The sequence below is a fragment of the Grampus griseus genome, assembly GCF_964374135.1.
Source record: "Grampus griseus genome assembly, chromosome: 8".
NCBI lineage: Eukaryota > Metazoa > Chordata > Mammalia > Artiodactyla > Delphinidae > Grampus > Grampus griseus.
In genome coordinates this window covers 102511388-102531892 of record NC_139002.1, presented here as the reverse complement: position 1 = coordinate 102531892, position 20505 = coordinate 102511388, and the positions used below count along the sequence as shown (strand labels likewise).

General features: G+C 53.3%; 1 protein-coding gene across 1 annotated transcript; it reads right to left on the bottom strand.

Moving 5' to 3' along the window:
* Nucleotides 1-9: 9 nt before the first annotated feature.
* On the bottom strand, nt 10-18932 carry FERMT3 (FERM domain containing kindlin 3; the record flags this gene model as incomplete). Its single annotated transcript, XM_082659151.1, has 15 exons — nt 18839-18932; nt 18093-18265; nt 15097-15330; nt 14762-14881; nt 14496-14664; nt 14179-14281; nt 2749-2856; nt 2453-2587; nt 2323-2372; nt 2109-2233; nt 1807-1913; nt 1468-1701; nt 990-1114; nt 301-442; nt 10-189 (listed from the first exon to the last, which is right to left on the bottom strand). Exons 2-15 carry the CDS (start codon nt 18250-18252, stop codon nt 10-12), a joined length of 1992 nt encoding a protein of 663 aa, XP_082515277.1. The 5' UTR covers nt 18253-18265; nt 18839-18932.
* Between the last annotated feature and the right edge of the window lie 1573 nt (nt 18933-20505).

The window sequence follows — 20505 nt, the reverse complement described above, 5'->3', positions numbered from 1 at the left end:
AGACAGGCTTCAGAAGGCCTCGTGGCCTCCTGTGAGCTGCAGGAAGAGGTCCTCGTCCAGCTCCTCCCCGCGGGCCCGCTCCCGCGTTGACAGGAAGATGTAGCCCCCAATGTACTCATGCACGATGCGGCAGCTGGCAGATACGCAGCTGAAAGCCACGTTGATGTGCTCGTCAAACTCAATGGCTACCTGTGGGGTGGGCAGTCAGAGGGCTGGTCGGGGGTGGGATGAGGGAGCAGCCCTGCCCTGGTTGGGTCCGGCCCAGCCCGTGTCCCTCCCCCACCCTCACTCCCGGCCCACCTGCCGGATGTCCCAGTTGACATTCCACTGGCGCATGTTGCTGAAGCGCCAGGTCTTGACCACGTCGCCCACGGCCAAGTCGATGCGGATCAGTCGGTTGTTGGCGATGCCCAGAATCTCGTCTTTTCTGCTGCCCTTGAACCTGGTGCCCAAGGGGAGAGTGTGAGCCGGGGCCCCACCCTTCGTGGCCCCGGAGCCCTCCCAGACAGCCAGGTGCGGAGCTCAGCAGCAAGCTGGCAAGTAAATCTCTTAGGTTTTCTGGGTCTCAAGTTGCTCATCTGGAAAATGGGGGTTAATTACTATAATCACAATGACAGCATTTAGCAGCATCAGTCCGTGCTTTTCGACAGCAGCTTTTTTTTGTAGCATCGTCATCCACTTGCTCCTATCTTTGCAGGCTTGGAATAGGGGCAGTCACAGGGGCACTTCCTGACACGGCAGCCACCCAGCCCTGTCCTGCAGGTCAGCTGCCCAAGGCCCAGAGAGGAAATGGTGTACGGCAGAGCTGGGACGGGGCGGGATCCCCTGCTCTCCCCGCCTGATCCCTCTCTTGCGTTTGCAGGATGGAAGCGGGTGCACGCAGGCTGCCCTCGGTAAGGCCCCCGCAGAGGACGGGAAGGGAGGCTTCAGATGGCTTCACCATCTTCAGGGATGGTGCTGAGCAGAATGGACCGGGGTGGTGCGCATACCTGACCACCACGTAGGAGATGCCGAAGTCAGGCAGGGACTGCCAGGCCTGGATGAAGCGCAGCTGGGCCTCAGACAGCGAGAGTTGGGCCACATTCTGGTGGGCTTCCAGGATCCGTGGAGTGAGCTGCGGGACAACGCTGGTGAGGGGCTGCCAAGGTCCCTGAGACCCCCTGCCTGTCCCCATCAGGGAGACAGGATGCTGAACCTGGGGCAGGGCCAGTGCCCAGTGTGGGTCCACCTGAGTGCACCCTCTCACCGTTCAGCACATGTGAGCTGAGCCGGGCCCTGAGGTGGACATGGGCAGCTGGACCGTGACACCCCCACAGAGGGTGGGGAGCAGCACGCTGTCTCAGGGACCCAGGTGGGAGAAGGAGCGAGTGAGCGTGTGCGTTTCCACAGGAAGGCTCTGTGGACATCCAGGGCCAAGGGTGGCCGGTAAACCCTCTGGCCATTCCCGCCACCTACTCCCTCTGGCACCTGCTTGGCCTTGAACTTTCGCTGGAAGCGGGGGGCGACAAGCCCGTAGGGGTTGAGGCCCTCGGCAGAGGCATCAGGGCCCTGGGGGTGGTTGCCTGAGCCCCCGCCGCCTGTCCGCTGCAGGCTGAGGAAAGCCAGGATGGCCTGCACCTCGCTGGAGTAGCTGCTGTCCGCCATGGTGCGGCCCTTGGAGGCCAGTCGGCATCCGGCCATCCAGCGGGCGTACTGCTGCTCCTGGGGGGGGAGGGGGGGGGAGGGAGGTGAGGGGCTGGCGAGGCTCTAGCTCAGCCCCTGCCCTTGGCCTGGCTCAGCCCTGGCCCCTGCCCAGCCCTCACTCACATCCTGGCACCGCAGGTAGATCTCACTCATGCCCTCAGGGGAGGGCACCAGGAGTTTAATGCAAAACTTCTGGCCTGAGACGTTGACATCAGGGACCACTTCACAGCCTGGAGGAAGAAGCGGGGGGGGGGCTCGGCTGGGAGAGGGAGCCCTGTTGAGAGGGCCCTGGGTGAAGGCCAGTCCTGCACAGTGGCCACAGGTCAGAGGGCATCTTCCCTGCCCCCAGGAGGAGACAAGTGAGAGCATTCACCTGGCCAGCACACAGCCCTTGTCCCTCTCCTGGCCAATCCGCCCTCACTCACCCTTGAGGTTGAGCTGCTGAATGGGGTCCCCGGGGGCCTCGTCCTGGCTCTTGTAGTAGGACAGCGTGGTCTCCTTGAACACTACCCAGTGCTGGCGGTACCCCTTCAGGGTCAGCTTCCGGGGCCTGAGGGTGAGGTGGGAGGTTCGTGACAGGCCCCCTCCCTCCCTCCTGGGCCCCTCCAGCAGGGCTGCCAATTCTGGGCCCAGACTCACCGGAAGATCCGGAGATGGTCCTTGAGTTCTGGGATGGTGGTGAGGCTGTCCTGGGGAGGAGAGGAGTCAGGGGGGTGCTGGTACCTGCACTTGACCCTGACCCCAACCCCTGACTGGGGCCCCTCCTCACCAGCACGTCCGTGCGCGCTGACCCCTCCAGCTTCACCTCCAGGTTGCTCAGGGCTGCATCCAGGTCATCCAGCCCCGGGTCTGTGCCAGGCGGTTCGTCCGCCTCCCCACTCTGGGACAGCTTGTTGATGTGGTACTGGGAGGAGCACGTGACCAGGGAGGGCTGAGCGGGCAGCCCCTTAGCCCAACAGTGCCCTCAGCTGGGCTTCCCCGGAGGTGGGCCCCCACCGGAACACCCTCCCTGCCCTGGGCCTGGCGCGCACCTAGCCACCCGGGGTTCCCAGGCCTGCCCGGCACCTGTAGGGCTGCAAACACCATCATCTCCTCCTCAGTGCAGTCAATCTCCTCCAGCAGCAGGTCCCACCGAGCCTGCTCGTACAGCTGCGTCAGCCTCACCGGGTCTGTCTGGAGCGGTGGGAGGGGAGGCTGGGTTGGTCGGTGCTAACTGCCCTGAGCACCCCCTGCAGCCAGCTCCTGCGAGCCTCAGGCCTCAGCCCTGCCCTGTGTGCTGTGCAGGTTCATTTGGTGGCTCCGCAACCCCAATCCCAGCCTGCCAGCCCCATCTGCCCAGGAAAGCGGCAGCCCCTTCCCTCTAAACCTCTCTGTGCAGATATTGAGTATTTGTCTGCTGTGTGCCCTGCATGCTGCTGAATGGACAATGGGGACCAAGTAAACCAGTCGGTAAATAAGTGAAGTGATTCAAAAGTACAATCAAAGCGAGAAAGGAAGTAGCTTCCAAAGGGCATCTCACTTGTGTGCTCAGGCAGGAAGCCCACAAGTTTGATGGTGATGAGAGAAAATGGAACTGGGGTGCGGCTGCACTGAGACCTGCGGATGGACAAGCCACTGAAGGGAAGAGTGGTAGGAAGAACATTCCAGAGAGAAGGAACTCAAAGGGGGATCCCAGTTACCCACAGAAGACCAAGCCCACGCTCCCTCTGAAACCTGCCAAAATTGATAGCAAAGGCATAAGAAGGATAAACCCAAAAGGACAGAGAAGAGAGAGGGGAGACAACTACGGCTGGTGAGAGAGACCGACAAAATTTTGGAAGATGAACAAGCAAAAACATGGACAGGAACTGAGTTGCAGGGAAGGAGAGCTGGGATCTCACACCCTTTTCCCTCTCTTGTTCTATGGCAAACGCACTAATGAATTTTGTGACCACGTAGAAGGGTGAGATAGGGAGGGTGGGAGGGAGATGCAAGAGGGAGGGCATATGGGGATATATGTATACATATAGCTGATTCACTTTGTTATACAGCAGAAACTAACACAATATTGTAAAGCAATTATACTCCAATAAAGACGTTAAAAAAAAAAAAAAGATCAGAAAGCAAACAGCAAAAATACTAAGATCTGAACAAAGGCATCCAGTTCACATGGCGGACAGGCTCAGGTCTGGGATCCTCTGGGAGGCGAGGGTGGGCTGAAGTGAGGACCACAGAAAGTCTATAAAGAGAGCACTTCCCTCCCCACTCCCTGCAGCCAAGTGACAGCCGGCTGGCACCAGGTAGAAACCAGAGATTTACTCTCGAGATGCGGAGCCAGAGGTACCCCTGCGTTTGGTACATCTGGGTGTGGGGCGCATTGTGCTGAAAACAGCTGAATTAAGGGATAGTTGGCATGTTGAAAGGTGAGACATCCCCAGCCCTTCCCCACTTGTCACCAAAGACATTGGCAATGAGCCTACTATTCCCCAGTCAGGAGATCAGAGCATTCACTGCTGAGAAGCCAAAGAGAAACCCCCCACAGAAAGTGGCATTCCTGCCCCATCTTCCCCAGGAGGCCTAAAATGCCAAGCCCCATTCATCTACTTAGGGTTTCCAACTGGCTTCTTAGAGCCTTACTTCTAAATATGAAAAGACAGGCAGGGATTACCCACATTTTAGGAAAGCTGCTGGAATGAACAACAAAGACCCATGAACTATAGTCAGGGGAAAAAAAGAGCTTGGAGGAAATAAACACAATGTAGGGAGCAGAAAAAACTTCAAACACCACCAGTCAGAATCCTTACAGAGACAAAATACTGCACTCATAAAACAAGAACAGGACGCTATTTTTAAAAGGAATGTGGGGCTGCCCTGGTGGCGCAGTGGTTAAGAATCGCCTGCCAATGCAGGTGACACAGGTTCAAGCCCTGGTCCTGGAAGATAGCAACTCAGCCCGTGTGCCACAACTACCAAGCCTACGCTCTAGAGTCCGTGAGCCACAACTACTGAAGCACACATGCCTAGAGCCTGTGCTCCGCAACAAGAGAAGCCTCCGCAATGGGAAGCCCACACACCACAACGAAGAGTAGCCCCTGCTCACCTCAACTTTAGAAAGCCCACACACAGCAACAAAGACCCAATGCAGGGCTTCCCTGGTGGCGCAGTGGTTAAAAATCTGCCTGCCAATGCAGGGGACACGGGTTCGAGCCCTGGTCCAGGAAGATCCCACATGCTGCAGAGCAACTAAGCCCGTGCTCCACAACTACTGAGAGTGTGCACCTAGAGCCCGCGCTCTGCAACAAGAGAAGCCACCGCAATGAGAAACCCATGCACCACACGAAGAGTAGACCCCGCTCCCCACAACTAGAGAAAGCCCACACGAAGTGACAAAGACTCAACGCAGCCAAAAATAAATAAATAAATGTTTTAAAATTAAAAAAAAAAAAGACTCAATGCAGCCAAAAATAAATAAATAAATAAGTTTTTTATAAAAATAAAATATAAATAAAAGGAACGTGATTATAAAGTTATAGTAATTAAGACAGCATGGCATTCACAAAGAGAGACAAATTGATCAATGTAATCAAAGAGAGTCAGAGAGAGACCCACACATGTATGTTCACCTGACTTAAGACAAAGGTGATCTTGCCATCACTGGGGAAAGGATGCTCTTTTCAGTAAATGGACCTGGGTCAATTGGATACCCATATGGTACATTTTTTTTAATTTAAAAATTAATAAAGTTTTTGTATCCCTACCTCACACTACATACAAATATCAATTCCATTTGGGTAAAAGATCTAAATATCAAAGTTAAAACAATAAAGTCTTTGGAGAAAAATAGGCCTACATCTGTGTGATCTTAGAATAAAAGATTTCTTAAACAGGGTGCAAAAAATATTAATCATAAAAGAAAAAATACGACTCACATTATATTAAAATTAGGGGCTTCTGCTTAGCAAAATAAACCACTAAGAGGGGCTTCCCTGGTGGCGCAGTGGTTGAGAGCCTGCCTGCCAGTGCAGGGGACACGGGTTCAAGCCCTGGTCTGGGAAGATCCCACATGCTGCAGAGCAACTGGGCCCGTGAGCCACAATTACTGAGCCTGCGCGTCTGGAGCCTGTGCTCCCCAACAAGAGAGGCCGCGATAGTGAGAGACCCGTGCACCGCGATGAAGAGTGGCCCCCACTTGCCGCAACTAGAGAAAGCCCTCGCACAGAAACGAAGACCCAACACAGCAATCAATCAATCAATCAATAAATATTAAAAAAAATAAAACAAAATAAACCACCAAGAGAATGAAAAGGCAAAGCACAGAGTGGGAAAATATATTCACAATATATTTATCTGTCAAAGTACTCATGTACAGAATATATAAAGAACTCCTACAAAGCAATATGAAACAGCCAAGCAACTCAGTATAAAAACTGGCAAAAATTTTGGAAAGAAACTTCACAAAAGAGGATATCCAAATGGCTAATAGCCACACGAAAAAGTTGTCAACTTGATTAGTCATCGGGGAAATGTAAATTAAAGCCACATAAAAAGCACATCAGGGCTTCCCTGGTGGCGCAGTGTTTAAGAATCCACCTGCTGGGCTTCCCTGGTGGCGCAGTGGTTGAGAGTCCGCCTGCCGATGCAGGGGATACGGGTTCGTGCCCCGGTCCGGGAAGATCCCACATGCCGCGGAGCAGCTGGGCCCGTGAGCCATGGCCGCTGAGCCTGCGCGTCCGGAGCCTGTTGCCCCGCAACGGGAGAGGCCACAACAGTGAGAGGCCCGAGTACCGAAAAAAAAAAAAAAAAAAAAAAAAAGAATCCACCTGCCAATGCAGGGTACACGGGTTCGAGCCCTGGTCCGGGAAGATCTCACATGCCGTGGAGCAACTAAGCCCGTGTGCCACAACTACTGAGCCTGCACTCTAGAGCCCGTGAGCCACAACTACTGAGCCCAAATGCCACAACTACTGAAGCCTGCATGCTCTAGAGCCCGCAGGCCACAATTACTGAGGCTGTGTGCCACAACTACTGAAGCCCGGGCACCTAGCGCAAGTGCACCGCAACGAAGAGTAGACCCCGCTCGCTGCAACTAGAGAAAGCCTGCACGCAGCAACGAAGACCCAATGCAGCCAAAATAAAAACAATCCTTGCAGGATCTCAGTTCCCCTACCAGGGATTGAACCCAGGCCAGGGCAGTGAAAGTGCTGAATCCTAACCACTAGACCACCAGGCAACTCCCAAGAAGGTTCTTAAAGCTTCTGGGGCCTCCCCTCCCCTTTCAAGAAAAATTAAAAGGGTCACACGTGGAAGGATTGAAAATAAAAAATGCATTGGACTCCCCAACAGCAACACTGGAAACTAGAGGACAATGGGAAGGTGGCTTCAAAATTTGGCAGGAAAATGTTTCAAACCTAGAATTCTGTACCTAGCCAAACTATCATGCAAGTGAGGGTAGAACAGAGACCTTCTCAAACACACAGGATTTCAAACCACTTAGGGGAAGCTATTACTATTTTACCATTTTAGGGGAAGCTATTGAAATATATGCTCCATCAAGATGAGGGAGTCAGTCAAGAAAAAGGAACACAAGAGATCCAGGAATCAAGAAATCCAATATAGGAATTCCCAGGAAATAGTGAAGGGAAGTTCAAGGACAACAGTTAAGCAGTGGGTCTAGACTGCTACCATTCCACGGTTCTGACCAGGAAATAACACTGACTGATATCCTAAGGTGATCGATCATTTTGAAAGGGGCATCGTCCTTAGGTTGCAATGTTGGTTATAGAACATCCCACCTCATCACTCTGAAGATGCCCCATGGCAAGCCACAGACTCACAGAGAGTGTGCAGATAGCCTTTTGGGGTCTCTCTTCTAACTGTACACAGACAGACAATTAATAGAAAAGAAATAAACCAAGAAAGGAAGTATAGTTACTCTGTGGCTTAGCTAAGAACGTTATTTATATGTGTTACTATTTACAGCCACACTCATGTTGTTTTAACCAAAAGCTACAACACAGGTCAACTGCAAAGATGCAAAGAGATGCGTGTGTTGTGGGAGAAGGAAGGAGGACATAAGACAGATAAATCTTCACCTTTCACACAAAGTGAATAGATTATGCGTGAAATGAAAAAGTCAAGGGAATAGACATACATAAGCTTGTCATATAGATGTAAACACTAGAATAAAAAGCTACAGAGTCAAAACCTATAGTCTGTAGGGATCAGAAATCTGGGATAAAGAGAGGTGGGGTAAGGAGCTGTTTTTTGTTGTTTTCTTTTAAATTGTTGTTATTACTATTAGGACTATTCAACTCTTTAAGCCACCATATGTTACTTTGATTAAAAATAAAATTTAAGCTTTTTTTTTTTTTCTTTTGGCCGCACAGTTTGTGGGATCTTATTTCTCTAACCAGAGATTGATCCTGGGCCCTCAGCAGTGAGAGCACAGAGCCCTAACCACTGGACCTCCAGGGAATTCCCTAAAATTTAATTAAAACAAAGAAAACGACAAAGACCAAACGGGTTTTAGATACTGGACAACAGACCACACAGAACAGGGATCCCTGAGAGAAGGAAAACAAGTGAATGGTGAGGTTGCCCCACGCTTGCTGCCTGGAGCAAGCATGCCTGCTGTAGCCAAGAGGAGGACCCCAAACGGAGCCCAGCATATTCTCTGAGGAGAGCAGGTGCAGTTGAGTCCAAGGCAGCTAGAATTCACAGGACAGAGTGTTACAGAGGAGAGAGCTGCACAGATAGAAAACTCTGGATGGAAATCAGCAGAGGGCTCCTCTTTAGTCATTAGCTGGGTACCGATCAGCACACGTGTATAAGGAAATAACTCAAGGCTAGAAAGAAACAGTAAAAGGAGCAGGTGGAACACTTCCCAGAGCTCACATGAGGGTGGGAATAGTTCATATTCCCAACACAGATTAGAGAAGCCTCACCATATATATAACATCAGAATACTCAGAACACGTGAATTCCCTGGTGGTCCAGTGGTGACCACTGCCAAGGGCCGAGGTTCAATCCCTGGTCAGGGAACTAAGATCACACAAGCCGGGTGGCAAAAAAAAAAAAAAAAAAAAAAAAAACTCAGAAGGCTCTTGCCACAGTAATGGGGTAAATTAGCCCTAGATTAAAAGATGCTTTTTTCTGATCTAATTAATTATTATTTAATTATTATAAATTATAATGATTAGTTCATGTTCAAAGCAAACCTTAGAAGGAGCAAACTGTTTCCAAGTGTCTTAACTTCAAAACAAGGTTTAAAGATATTTAAAGCACTACCAAAAAAAAAAAAAAAAAAAAATCCAGGACCCAAGAACATAAGATTTGTAGTGTCTGGCATCAAATAAAAATTTTCCAAAAAACAAAAAAAATTTCCAGGCATGAGAACAAGCAGAAAAATACAATTCATAATTAGGAGATAAATAGTCAATAAAAGTAAATCCAGAAATGACACAGATAATAGAATTAGTAGACAAAAACACTAAAAAAAATTATTTTAAATATATCCTGTATGTTCAAGAAGGTAGAGAAAAGCATGAGCATGTTAAGGAGAGATGGAAAATATTAAAAAAGGTCAAAATTGAACTTCTAGGCAGGGTATTAATGACATATTAGACACGGGAGAAGAAAAGATTAGTAAACTTGAGGATAGAGCGGTAGAACTATCCAAAATGAAACACGGAAAAATAAGACTGGGGAAAAAAACACTGAACAGAGCATCAGTGAGCTGTGGGATGATTTTAAGCAGTCTAATAGTCATGTGACCAGAATCCCATAAAAGAGGGGGGAGCAGAAAATATACCTGAAAAAATAAAGGCCAAAATTTTTCCAAAGTTGATGAAAACTATAAACTCAGATTGAGGAGTCTCAATGGACCCCAAGCATGAGAAACCTGAAGCGAACCAAGGCACGTGATCATCAGATTGTTTAAAACCAGTGATAAAGAGAAAATCATAAAAGCAGTCAGAAAAAAACGTGTGTTTCATACAGATAAACAAAGAGAGACAAGCCACAAGACTGTGAGGCAGAATTTTTAAGGAAAAAAATAATGTCAGCCAAGAATTCTACAACAAGTAATATCTCTCAAAATCAAAGGCAAGGGCTTCCCTGGTGGCGCAGTGGTTGGGAGTCCATCTGCCGATGCAGGGGACACGGGTTCGTGCCCAGGTCCGGGAGGATCCCACATGCTGCAGAGCAGCTGGGCCCTGTGCCCCGCAACGGGAGAGGCCACAACAGTGAGAGGCCCGTGTACCACAAAAAAAAAAAAAAAAAAAACAAAGGCAAAAGAATGACTTATACAGACATACAAAAGCTGAAAGAATTCATCACCAGTAGACCAGCTTGACAAGAAATGTTAAAGGAAGTCCTTCAGGCAGACAGAAGATGGTACCAGCTGGAAATCCAGATCTATACACAGGAAGGTGAAGACCCGGCAGGGAATGGTGAGTGTGTAGGCAGAGAGAAAAGACTGCTTTCCATATTTTAAAAATGCATTTGCAGGACGATTGGCTGATGGAACTTTTCTGTGTCTTGACTGTATCATGTCAAGGTCCTGGTTGTGATACTCGTTGGGGGAAACTGGGTAACAAGTCTCCAGGTATCTGGGATGTCATGTATTAGTTCTTACAACTGTCTGTGAATGTACAGTTATCTCAAAACTAAAAGTGTAATAAAAAAATAATGGACCATACTCGCTTTGGCAGCACATATACTAAAATTGGAACGATACAGAGAAGATTAGCATGGCCCCTGCGCAAGGATGACACGCAAATTCGTGAAGTGTTCCGTATTTTTATATGGAATCTAAAAAAAAAAAAAAAGTCATGAAGAACCTAGGGGCAAGACGGCAATAAAGATGCAGACCTACTAGAGAATGGACTTGAGGATACGGGGAGGGGGAAGGGTAAGCTGGGACAAAGTGAGAGAGTGGCATGGACATATATACACTACCAAACGTAAAATAGATAGCTAGTGGGAAGCAGCCGCATAGCACAGGGAGATCAGCTCCGTGCTTTGCGACCACCTAGAGGGGTGGGATAGGGAGGGTGGGAGGGAGACGCAAGAGGGAAGAGATATGGGGACATATTTGTATGCATAACTGATTCACTTTGTTATAAAGCAGAAACTAACACACCATTGTAAAGCAATTATACTCTAATAAAGACGTTAAAAAAAATAATGGACTGGTTAAAGTAAAAATAATCATGATGATGACTCAACAATTCTACTCCTAGGTATTGATATATACCCAAGAGAAATGAAAATATATGTCCACTCAAAAACTTGTACATGAATATTCATGGCAGGATTGTTCATAACAACCAACCAGTGGGGGTAAAACAATGTCTATTAACTGATGAATGGATAAATAAAGTGTGGCATATATGTACAATGAAATATAATTTTACAATAAAAAGGAATGAAACACTGAGACAGGCTACAACGTGGATGAACCTTGAAAACATTACGCTCAGTGAAAGAAGCCAGCCACAAAAGGCCACACGTTGCACGATTTCATATATATGAAATGTCCAGAACAGGCAAATCTGTAGAGTCAGGAAAGAGATTGGTAGATGCCTGGGGCTAGGAGGGGTGGGGGGTAAGTGAGGAGTGACTGTTAATGGGCGTGAGATTTCTTTTGGGGATGATGAAAATGTTCTAAAGCTGATTGTGGTGATAGTTGCAGAACTCTGTGAATATACTAAAAACCATTGAGTTGTTACACTTTAGACGGGCAAATTATATGGTAATGAATTATTTCTCAATACAGCCATCATCATAATAATAACAGCAATAGGGAATTCCCTGGCAGTCCAGTGATTAGGACTCCGTGCTTTCACTGCCAAGGGCACGGGTTCGATCCCTGGTCAGGGAACTAAGATCTTGCAAGCTGGGCGGCGCGGCAAAATAAATAAATAAATAAGAATAACAGCAACAAGGATGACGATGTATCGTGGGCTTTGACGTATGTAGAAGGGGAGTGTGTGATAACAAGAGCGCAGAGGCTGGGAGGGGAAGAGGGGATCCCACTGTAAGGTTCTTACACTGCAGTGAAGTGATGTTTCACTGGATGGTAATTATAACCCCTAAAGCAACTGCTAAAAAGAGAAAAAAAAAAGTAGCATAGATAATACACTCTTATAAAGGAGATAAATGGAATCATGAAAACTACTCAATCCAAAAGAAGGCAGGCATGGGAATTCCCTGGAGGTCCAGTGGTTTAGGACTCGGTGTTTTCACTGCCAGGGACCCAGGTTCGATCCCCGGTGGGGAATCCTGCAAGCCACGCAGCACAGCCAAAAAAAAAAAAATTAATTAAAAAATTTAAAAAATAAAAAGAAGGCAGGGAATACACAGGGAGCATAGCCAATAATCTATGACAACTATAAATGGAGTATAACCTTTAAAAATTGTGAATCACTACATGGTATACCTGTAACTTAGATCATATTGTTCATCAACTATACTTCAATAAAAACCAACAAACAAAAGAAGGCAGGGAAGGAGGGAAAAGGGCACAACAGCCTGGAGGATAGGAAGGAGCACGGGGAAGTGGACGGAGAGGAAAGGGGGGCTGGGCGGGTGGGAGGGAGTGGGCAGCGCCAGGGCCAGATCAGCACGGTCCTGGGCCACAGGCACCCACAGGAGCCTTTTAAGCAGGATTGACAGGACCTAATGCACCTGTAAACGTTCATTCCAGATACTGCGTGGAGGTTGGGGAGGCCAAAGGAGGAGAGAGGCCCATTAGGAGGGGCTGCAGCAACTCACACGAGAGAGCCTGACGCTGCACAGATGAAGGGATGGAGAGGAACGGGTGGTTTGGGATGTTTAGTTCAAGGAAGGATCAACAGGACACAAGGAGGGATGAGATGAGAGGGAAAGGGAAAGACCCAGAATAGTGTAAGTGTGGGAATTTTGCCATGAGTCCATGGTGGGAGGATGTGCTGGGCAGACTTGGAATCAAGAGTTCTGTTTCAGGACTTCCCTGGTGGCGCAGTGGTTAAGAATCCACCTGCCAATGCAGGGGACACGGCTTCGATCCCCGGTGCAGGAAGATCCCACATGCGGCCGAGCAACTAAGTCCGTGCGCCACAACTACTGAGCCCGCGTGCCACAGCTACTGAGCCCACGTGCCACAACTACTGAGCCCATGCACCGCAACTACTGAAGCCTGTGCGCCTAGAACCTGTGCTTTGAGAAGCCACCACAATGAGAAGCCTGAACACCGCAACGAAGAGTAGCCCTGCTCGCCCCAACTAGAGAAAAGCCTGCGGGCAAAAGCGAAGACCCAATGCAGCAAATAAATAAACAAATGAATAAATAAATAATTTTAAAAGGTTACTATGTCCAAAACAAGTAGGCTTATCCTAGTGGAAGGCTACTTTCAAAAAAAAAAAGAGTTCTGTTTCAGGCAGAAGCTGAGATGCCTGTTAGGTGCCAGAGCAGAGACAGCCATTTGGACGTGAGAGTCTAGAGCTCAGGGGAGAGAGGTCTGGGCTGGAGGTGGTAAATCTATAAAGAGCACAGACATGACCCTTAAATCCAGGAGGCTGGAGCTTCCTGGGAGAAAGGGTAGAGAGAAGGAGGCTGGGGAATGGAGCCCTGGAGCCTGCAACTCCCAGAGGCTGTGGAGACAGGAGGAAGGGCTGAGGAACCTGGGCAGGGCAGCTGCAGACCCTTGTGCGCGTGGGGATCCCAAGTGGCCAAGTAAGAAGCGGATGGCGAACCTCCCTGGCCATCCAGTGGTTAAGACTTCCATTGCAGCGGGTGCAGGTTTGATCTTGTATGCCGCGTGGTGTAGCCAAAAAAAAAAGAAGTGGACGGGAAGTGAGCAGGGGACAGATAGCATGGAAGGCATGGTCGCCTCAGCAGGACAGGGACTCCAGGATAGAAGACTCTGGGATAGAGTTGGCTGAGGAGAGAGAGGGAGTCGAGGGGCACCCACAGGAAAGGCTTGCGGGGAGCAAAGACGCTGGACCCCAGGGTTCTAGAGACAATGGCGCTTAGCAGTTTTGCAGTGAAGGCGGTTCAGAGAAGTGGGGCCACAGGTAGAGGGAGCACCTGGAGGTTTTCCAGATGGATTCATGGAGCCTGTTGGTTGCCGGTGGGGACGGCAGGCAGGGAGGGAGAGAGGCACACAGGTGCCCGCCCGCAAAACCTCGTCTTTCACCTGCCCCTAGTCCCTGCAGGTCCCAGTGCCACCGCCTCCAGGAAGCCTTCCCTGAGTGCAGGTGTGGGTGCCTCCCACCTGAGCAGCCTTCCCAGGGGCACCTACAACCGTCTACACTGAGCTGTGGTCATTATCTCCCTGATGGTCCTTGAGAAACAGGTCTTGCCATCAACCGGGGCCCAGCACCATGTCGATGGAGTTAATAAACGGGTGTGGATGGACAAATGGACAGATGGACGGACCCCTACACGTGTCTAACGTTCCTAGAGCCCAGACCCCCGAAGCAAGGTCCCCGTGTCCCACTGATCCAGACACCCCTTCTCCCTGACGCAGCCCACCTTGGGATCCAGGTCGAAGAAGCTGTAGTACTTGAAGCGCAGCCAGAGCATGTCCCCCGCCTTGATACCCTGCTGCATGAGGCACCGCGACGAGTCCAGCCACCTGGGCCGCAGCGCAGGCAGAGGCTGGGTCAGGGCTGAGCCGGGGGCAGTGGGGCGGGCTGGGGGGCTGGGCAGGGGCTGGGGCGAGCACACACGTGCAGGAAAGGCCTGGGGACAGGCGTGGGTTTGGGACGAGCAGGACACAGGGGAGGGTGTGGGCTCTGGGAGCAGGGGCTCAGGCACAAGGGCAGGTGAAGACCCGGCAGGCGAGGCACCTGCTGTGGAGCTGGGTCTTGTCCAAGAGGGAGCTGGGCCGAGGCAGGCGCTGGAGCAGCAGGGGGTCTGGCGGTGCCAGTGGCCGGCTCAGCATGTGGTAGCAGGCCTCGGTCTGGGCACTGTCTGAGAAGTGGGCTGGCATCCCCCGGAACGACACAGGTGCCACGCCTGGAGTGCGGGTCACGGTCAACCAGGCCCGGCCCCGACCCCAGGCCTCCGGGGCCTGCCCTTGTGGCTGCCCCTGGGCTGCCCCGCCTGCACTCACCCCCGGCCAGGACGACCTTGGTCAAGTCATACACCTCCTCCTCCGGCTCCTTTTCCTTCTTCTTCTTCTCCTTCTTCTCAGGAGCCCGGAGCAGAGACATCTCCTCAGGGTGCCGGATACCTGAGAGGAGCAGAGGTCTCAGCGGGGGCTGGGGTTCTGTCCTGTGACCTCCCGCCCCACCCATGGGCAGTTCGGGGCAGCACACAGCCCCACGAGCCGGATGGGGAACAGCTCAGCAAGGTCGAGGTGACAACAGCTGGGCCTGGAAAGGGAGGGAACGTGCCCCCTGGCAGGACCCTCGCAGGGGGCAAAGTGGGGACCAGCCGGGGACTCACTGAGGAGCCGGCAGATGGCAGCCACAGCCCGGAAGAGGGGCTGGGAGAAGCTGGCTCGGAGGCGCAGGGCACGGCGATTGGGCAGTCGCAGGATGACAGGCCGGTGCTGGGGCCCAAAGAAGAGGCGGGCGTCCGCCAGGATCCCGTATTTGTCCAGGGTCCAGTGGGTCTGCAGCAGCCATTGTCTTTTCTGTTCCCACCAAATGGCATGGTCTGACCAGTCCTGCTTCCGCTCTGTGAGGCCACAGGCAAGGGGGGCCACGTCAGCCTTGGAGGGCCCTGCCCCCAGTGCTGAGCACAAGGCTGGAATTCAGAGGTGGTGACCGCCCCTCCGCTGCCCAGGCCAGGGGCAGGGCCAGGCGGGGTTGGCTTGGGGGCTAGGACTGAGGTCATGGCAGAACGGCTCTTTGCTGGCTAACCCTGCTTGTTCCCTGGGCTCAGTTGCTACTGAGGGGAGTCACTTCCCAGGGGAGCCCCCAACCCAGAATCTTCGTGCTCCCATCTCACACACTCCAGTGCATTGGGTTCTCCCGTACAGCACCTCCTGTATCCTCCCACAGTTCCTGGCTTCATGGCTTCTCTCTGGCATTCCTGGGAGCCAGAGGCAACTGCAGGGCCTGGGGCTGTGCCGGGCACGCAGCAGCAGGCACTCCATGAATATCTAGTGGTTACTAGCTCTGTGACCTTGGCCAAGACCTGAACCTCTCTGGGCCTCAGTTTTCTGGTTCCTGAGATGCGAGCAGCAATGGACACTGCGCAGTGCCTGCCGCCACGTGGTGAGTGCATGGTGCCTGTGACACAGGCGTGCGGCCGCATCAACACGGCGCATGGGCCTTCGGATAGAAATGCGAGCACTTCGAGGTCATGCGGCTGGTGAAGGAGGACACGTGCTCTCCTCTCCGTCTTCCCTTCAGGAGCCTGAACTGGTGCCGGGTGAGCACAGTGGAAGAGCAGAGCCCACTAGCGTCAAAGCCCTTCCTGGGGAGTGGTCCCGTCCTCTGCGCCACCCCCCTCCCTCTTCCTCCTGCCCTGTCGCCCTCTGTGCCTTCCCTCTGTTCTTGGTTTTGTGGCACCCACTCCCCGTCTCCTCCTGACCCTTTGCTCTTGTTCTGTCCCGTTGGCCCCCTCTCCTGGCCTGCCCCCGTGCTTGCCCGTTGGTTCAGTCCGAGGACCCTCTTCTCCCTCCTTAGCCACGGCCTCTTCCCGGGGTCTCACCTAGTCTAGGGCTTCATCTTCCTGCTGTGAGCCCCAGGCCAGAAACCCACAAGCCACTGGCTAAGGGGCACGTCCACTGGCTTCAATCATTCCAGAAACCTTTTTTCACCAGCCCGTGTGCCCGACTCTGGGACTATAAATGTGGTGACCCCTAGTCCCAGCCCTCAAGGTGCCCCACTTCACCGCGCTCTGCCTGACACTGGACAGAGGTGCCCCCTCCCCTCAGCAGCTCCCTGGGGGCTGGGTGACAACGGCTCTCCTGCCAGGCCCGAGCTTCCTCCCTTTCACTTTAGCCACCACATTTTACCAACGCCAGCCCTCCCCCAAACTCACCTCCTGTCCATCGTCACCCGACCCAAGGGGCCTGCCTTAGCCTGACAGCCTCCCACTGGAAACCTTTCGGCACAGCTGCCCTCCACCTCCGGGATGGAGTCCAAAACGCCTTATGGCATTCACGCCAGCCTCGTTTCTTGTCATACTCCAGGAGTCCTCCCCAGCCTAGAGGCTCCAATTCAGCACCGCACGCTCCCACGCCCCAGCGTGTCGCCTTGTTCCTCGCTGCTGCGGCCCCCTCTCAGGATTCATACTGTCCCGGGCTAGGCGCAGCCCCTGTGCTGGCTTCCCCCGTGCGGCAGCCAACACTCAGCCCTGTGTCGGCAGCTAAAGGGTGGGTCCCACCTGCCCGGCTGCGCTCCAGATCAGGGGCTGGCCCAGCCAGCATGGCCATCAGTCGACCTCGGATGTGCTAAGGAGTGAGTGGGAGCTGGGGGGTGGGCACAACAGTATGCTCGGGGCTGGGGACAGGAGCTGGAGGGACTTGACCCCGGGGGTCCCCGCAGCGGGTGGAGGAGTGGGTCCGGCTGGCCCCTTGTTCAGGCCTCGCGCTTTGCTGTGGGCCAAGTCCCGGGGCCAACCGGCTCTTCTCCCGGAGCACCCGGTCGTCACCCTCTCCGCCCTGTTCGGCCAAGCCTGCCTGAGTCTCTGTCTGACACCCGGTCTCCTGAGGGACCCTCTACTCTCCACTTCTGCTTTCACAACCTCCTTGGGCCCTGCCTTCTCGAGGCTTCCCTCACCGCCTCAGCCCTGTGGCCGGGCTGCCCTGCGGCCCCGTGCTGTCCACAAGCCACTGACCTCCCTCCCGGCCGCCCACTCACCCCCACCCCCGGGGGACCCAGGACCCAGGCTGGCACTATCGCGGGCCTGCCTTCCGGCTCGGGCTATCAGAGTGGGCCCGCCGCCCTCCCAGGAAGGGGCAGCCCGCACCCCCAGCAGGGAAAGGCGATGAGAAGCCCCCGCGTCAGTGGCCCTGCTCCCCTCCAGGGCTGATACCAGAGGCAGCTGTGCTGTAACTTCCTGTGGGGGCAGGGCCTTCTCACCCAGGCTGGGCCTGTCACCAGCCTGCTGAGGGCTTCCTTCCGCCCAGTGAGAGGGTGTGGGAGCCCCTCCCCACGTCAGCAGGAGCCCCCTCTGGGCTCCTCTCGACCCCCAGAATGGGATCTCTGCCTCAGCCCAGGCAAGGCCTCTCCTGCCCCAGAAGTGGGTGAACGGAGGACCGTGGCCAGGTCTGCTCCTCGGGGTCTTAGTGGAACCCGTTGGAGCGGGAGGAAGGGAGGAAGGACAGTGGGAGGGAGGGGAAGTGAAGTTGGGGAAATGTCTTTTTTGGAACCAAATGATTAAGCTGGTGCCTGAGTCACTGTGACTCCATTATCGAGGGCCACGCAGCAGGGCTGGCCCGGAAGTGCCAGGGGACCCTGTGGGCAACAGGGGTGGTGGGCACTCACTGATCTCCTCCACGATCTTCAGGAGCACCCCACCGATGTGTGACTCCCCTGTGACCCGGAGGGTGACCGACTCGGCCTCGGGGTCCTCCTCTCCTACAAACACCCGCAGCTCCCAGGACGAGTCGATGTAGTCCCCGGTGGCTGTCTTCATCCCCGCCATGGCTGCGGCAACTCTGGGGAGAGGGTGGGAAGGAGGCAGGGTGGGCAGCTGGGCCCTGGTAGGCTGCCTGTGATGCCCGGGACAGGCGGGGGCCCAGAGAGCAAGCCCGTAAGGCAGAATGCCACGGCAGCAGCAAGACGCTGGGAGCTGAGTTGTTGCAGGCGAGCCTCAGACCCTCTCTCCGTCACAGATGATTGGGCTGAAGGGACCTTCAGAGTCTGTGTTGCCCAGCCCTCTCCCTTCTTGCAGACGGGAAGACGAGGCCCGGTAAGAATAAGAAGGGCCTCACTCGACATCACCCAGCTCGATGCCAGAGTTGAGCACAACCTCCGTCAGCTTGCTCAGCCCACGGCCCAGCCCAAGCCCACACTGGCAGCTGCCCACCCTAGAAACGGTTGTGAGCCCAGGTCAGAAAATAGTTCCAGTCAGGCCCAAAGGTCAGCTCCATCATCCCAAACCAGCCAAAGTCTCTCTAGGGCAGTGGAAAGTCCAGGCTGCCACATGGAGAGAGGCATGCTGGGCAGAGGGGCTGCCTGAGGGCGAGGAAGCGAAGGGTCCTTGGGTCTTCAGCCACCGGCCGGCTTACCTTCCCCGCAAGGGGCTGGGGCTGGAGGTGGGGGTCGGAGCGTCAGCCGCTCCTGGCTGCAGCCCGCACACCTGCAGACCACTGTGTGCTTCCTTCTCCTCTCTCTCCGTGGAGCTTCCTTCAGAGGCCAGCCCTCGCGCCTTATCAGAGCAGGGCGGGCCTGGCCCCTCCCCAGGGCGTGCTGGCACTGGGGGCAGGAAGCAACAGCCAGCACCCTGGTGGTGGCGCGGCAGGGGTTCCAGTGGGGCCCTGCCTTTGCTCCCAGTGAGCACAGGAAGCAAGTGGGGCTTGTGGACCCAAGACCACACAAAGGGTCCCGTCATTTGGAGGGAAGCTCGATTCAAACTAGAGAAGCCACCTATTTGTGTTCCCTTGTCGGAGCCATCTCTCATCTCCAACCTGTCGTGAGGTGGGGGTCCTTGGGCTGTAAGCATCACTCAGCTGCAGAGTCTGGAGAGCAGTGGAGTTCAAAGGGTGGGATCTAGGTTATTTAGGGACCTGGCAGGTCAAGTCAGCTCAAGCCCCGAATGTCCTTTATCACCACAAAGTAGATCCTTAAAGGCCCTGAGGGAAACGACTTTATGTCTTTCCTGTCCCCAGTTAAGGGCCTCTTTTCCAAACTTGTCAACCTTAGAACTGCCCAGGGGAACAGCTGAACAGAAATTGGCCCCTGATGTTTCACTACCTGCCTCTCCCACGCCTTCAGGTTTCAAGACTTCAGACTTGCCACCTCTACTGTCCCTCCACCTGCATCGCTCCCCTCTGGGGCCAGTACCCACAAGACTCACTCCTGTCATGTCCCTACGCAAATGTGACTCAGAGGGCCCCTGGTGGCCCAGCGGCTTCCTATCACCTGCAACAGGATGTAAGCTTTGGGAAAGCAAGGTCTTATAGTCACTGGCTCCCAGCAGAAATTCAGCCTTTCTAGACAATCAATTTGGGGATGGAGGGAACAGAGCCTGAAGAGACAGTAGCACCAAAGGTGCAGCAGAATCCCTGTGGAGGACTGTGCCACCCAGATGGGAGAGGCCTGCTGGGGATTCCCAGGGGAAGGCCAGCTTATGCAGTCAAGGCAGCAGGAAGTGCAGCCAGCTGGTGGCCTCAGCAGCTTCCTAGCCCAAAAGCTGCACTACTGGAATAAATGAAGTTTTAGTCCAGCCCCAGAAGCCACCCCAGTCCAAGTAGAGGGTTTTTAGAAAGTTTGTTTCAACTGTGGAAAAGTGTAATTAAAACATACTTTGAAGTCAGTTGAGAGCAGTGAGTTAAGAACTAAAACTAACATACAACTAACACAGAGCAGCTGACAGATTTGACCTTTCCAGAAAGGAGGTCTGAAGTGTCTCTTGCAATAGAAATTGTTTTCAATTCTTGAGTGGGACCCACTGTTCTCTGGATCTAACTGGTTTCTGGCTTTGCGATTTGAGTGTGGAGAACTGACAGCACGGGAATCACCTGGAAGTTCATCTGACCCTCCGGAGCTGGAGCCACTCTGGGTCAGGAGCCTCCATGACCCCTTTCAGTTGTTCACTGAGCGACAGCACCACCTAGTGGCCACCTTGCTAGGCCAGGGAACCCAGCCAAGCTCACACCCATCCCACCCTTCAGGAAGGAAGAGAGCATGCCGGCCTGGTTCCCAGTGTTCAGTTCGCACTCAACTCTCCCAATCC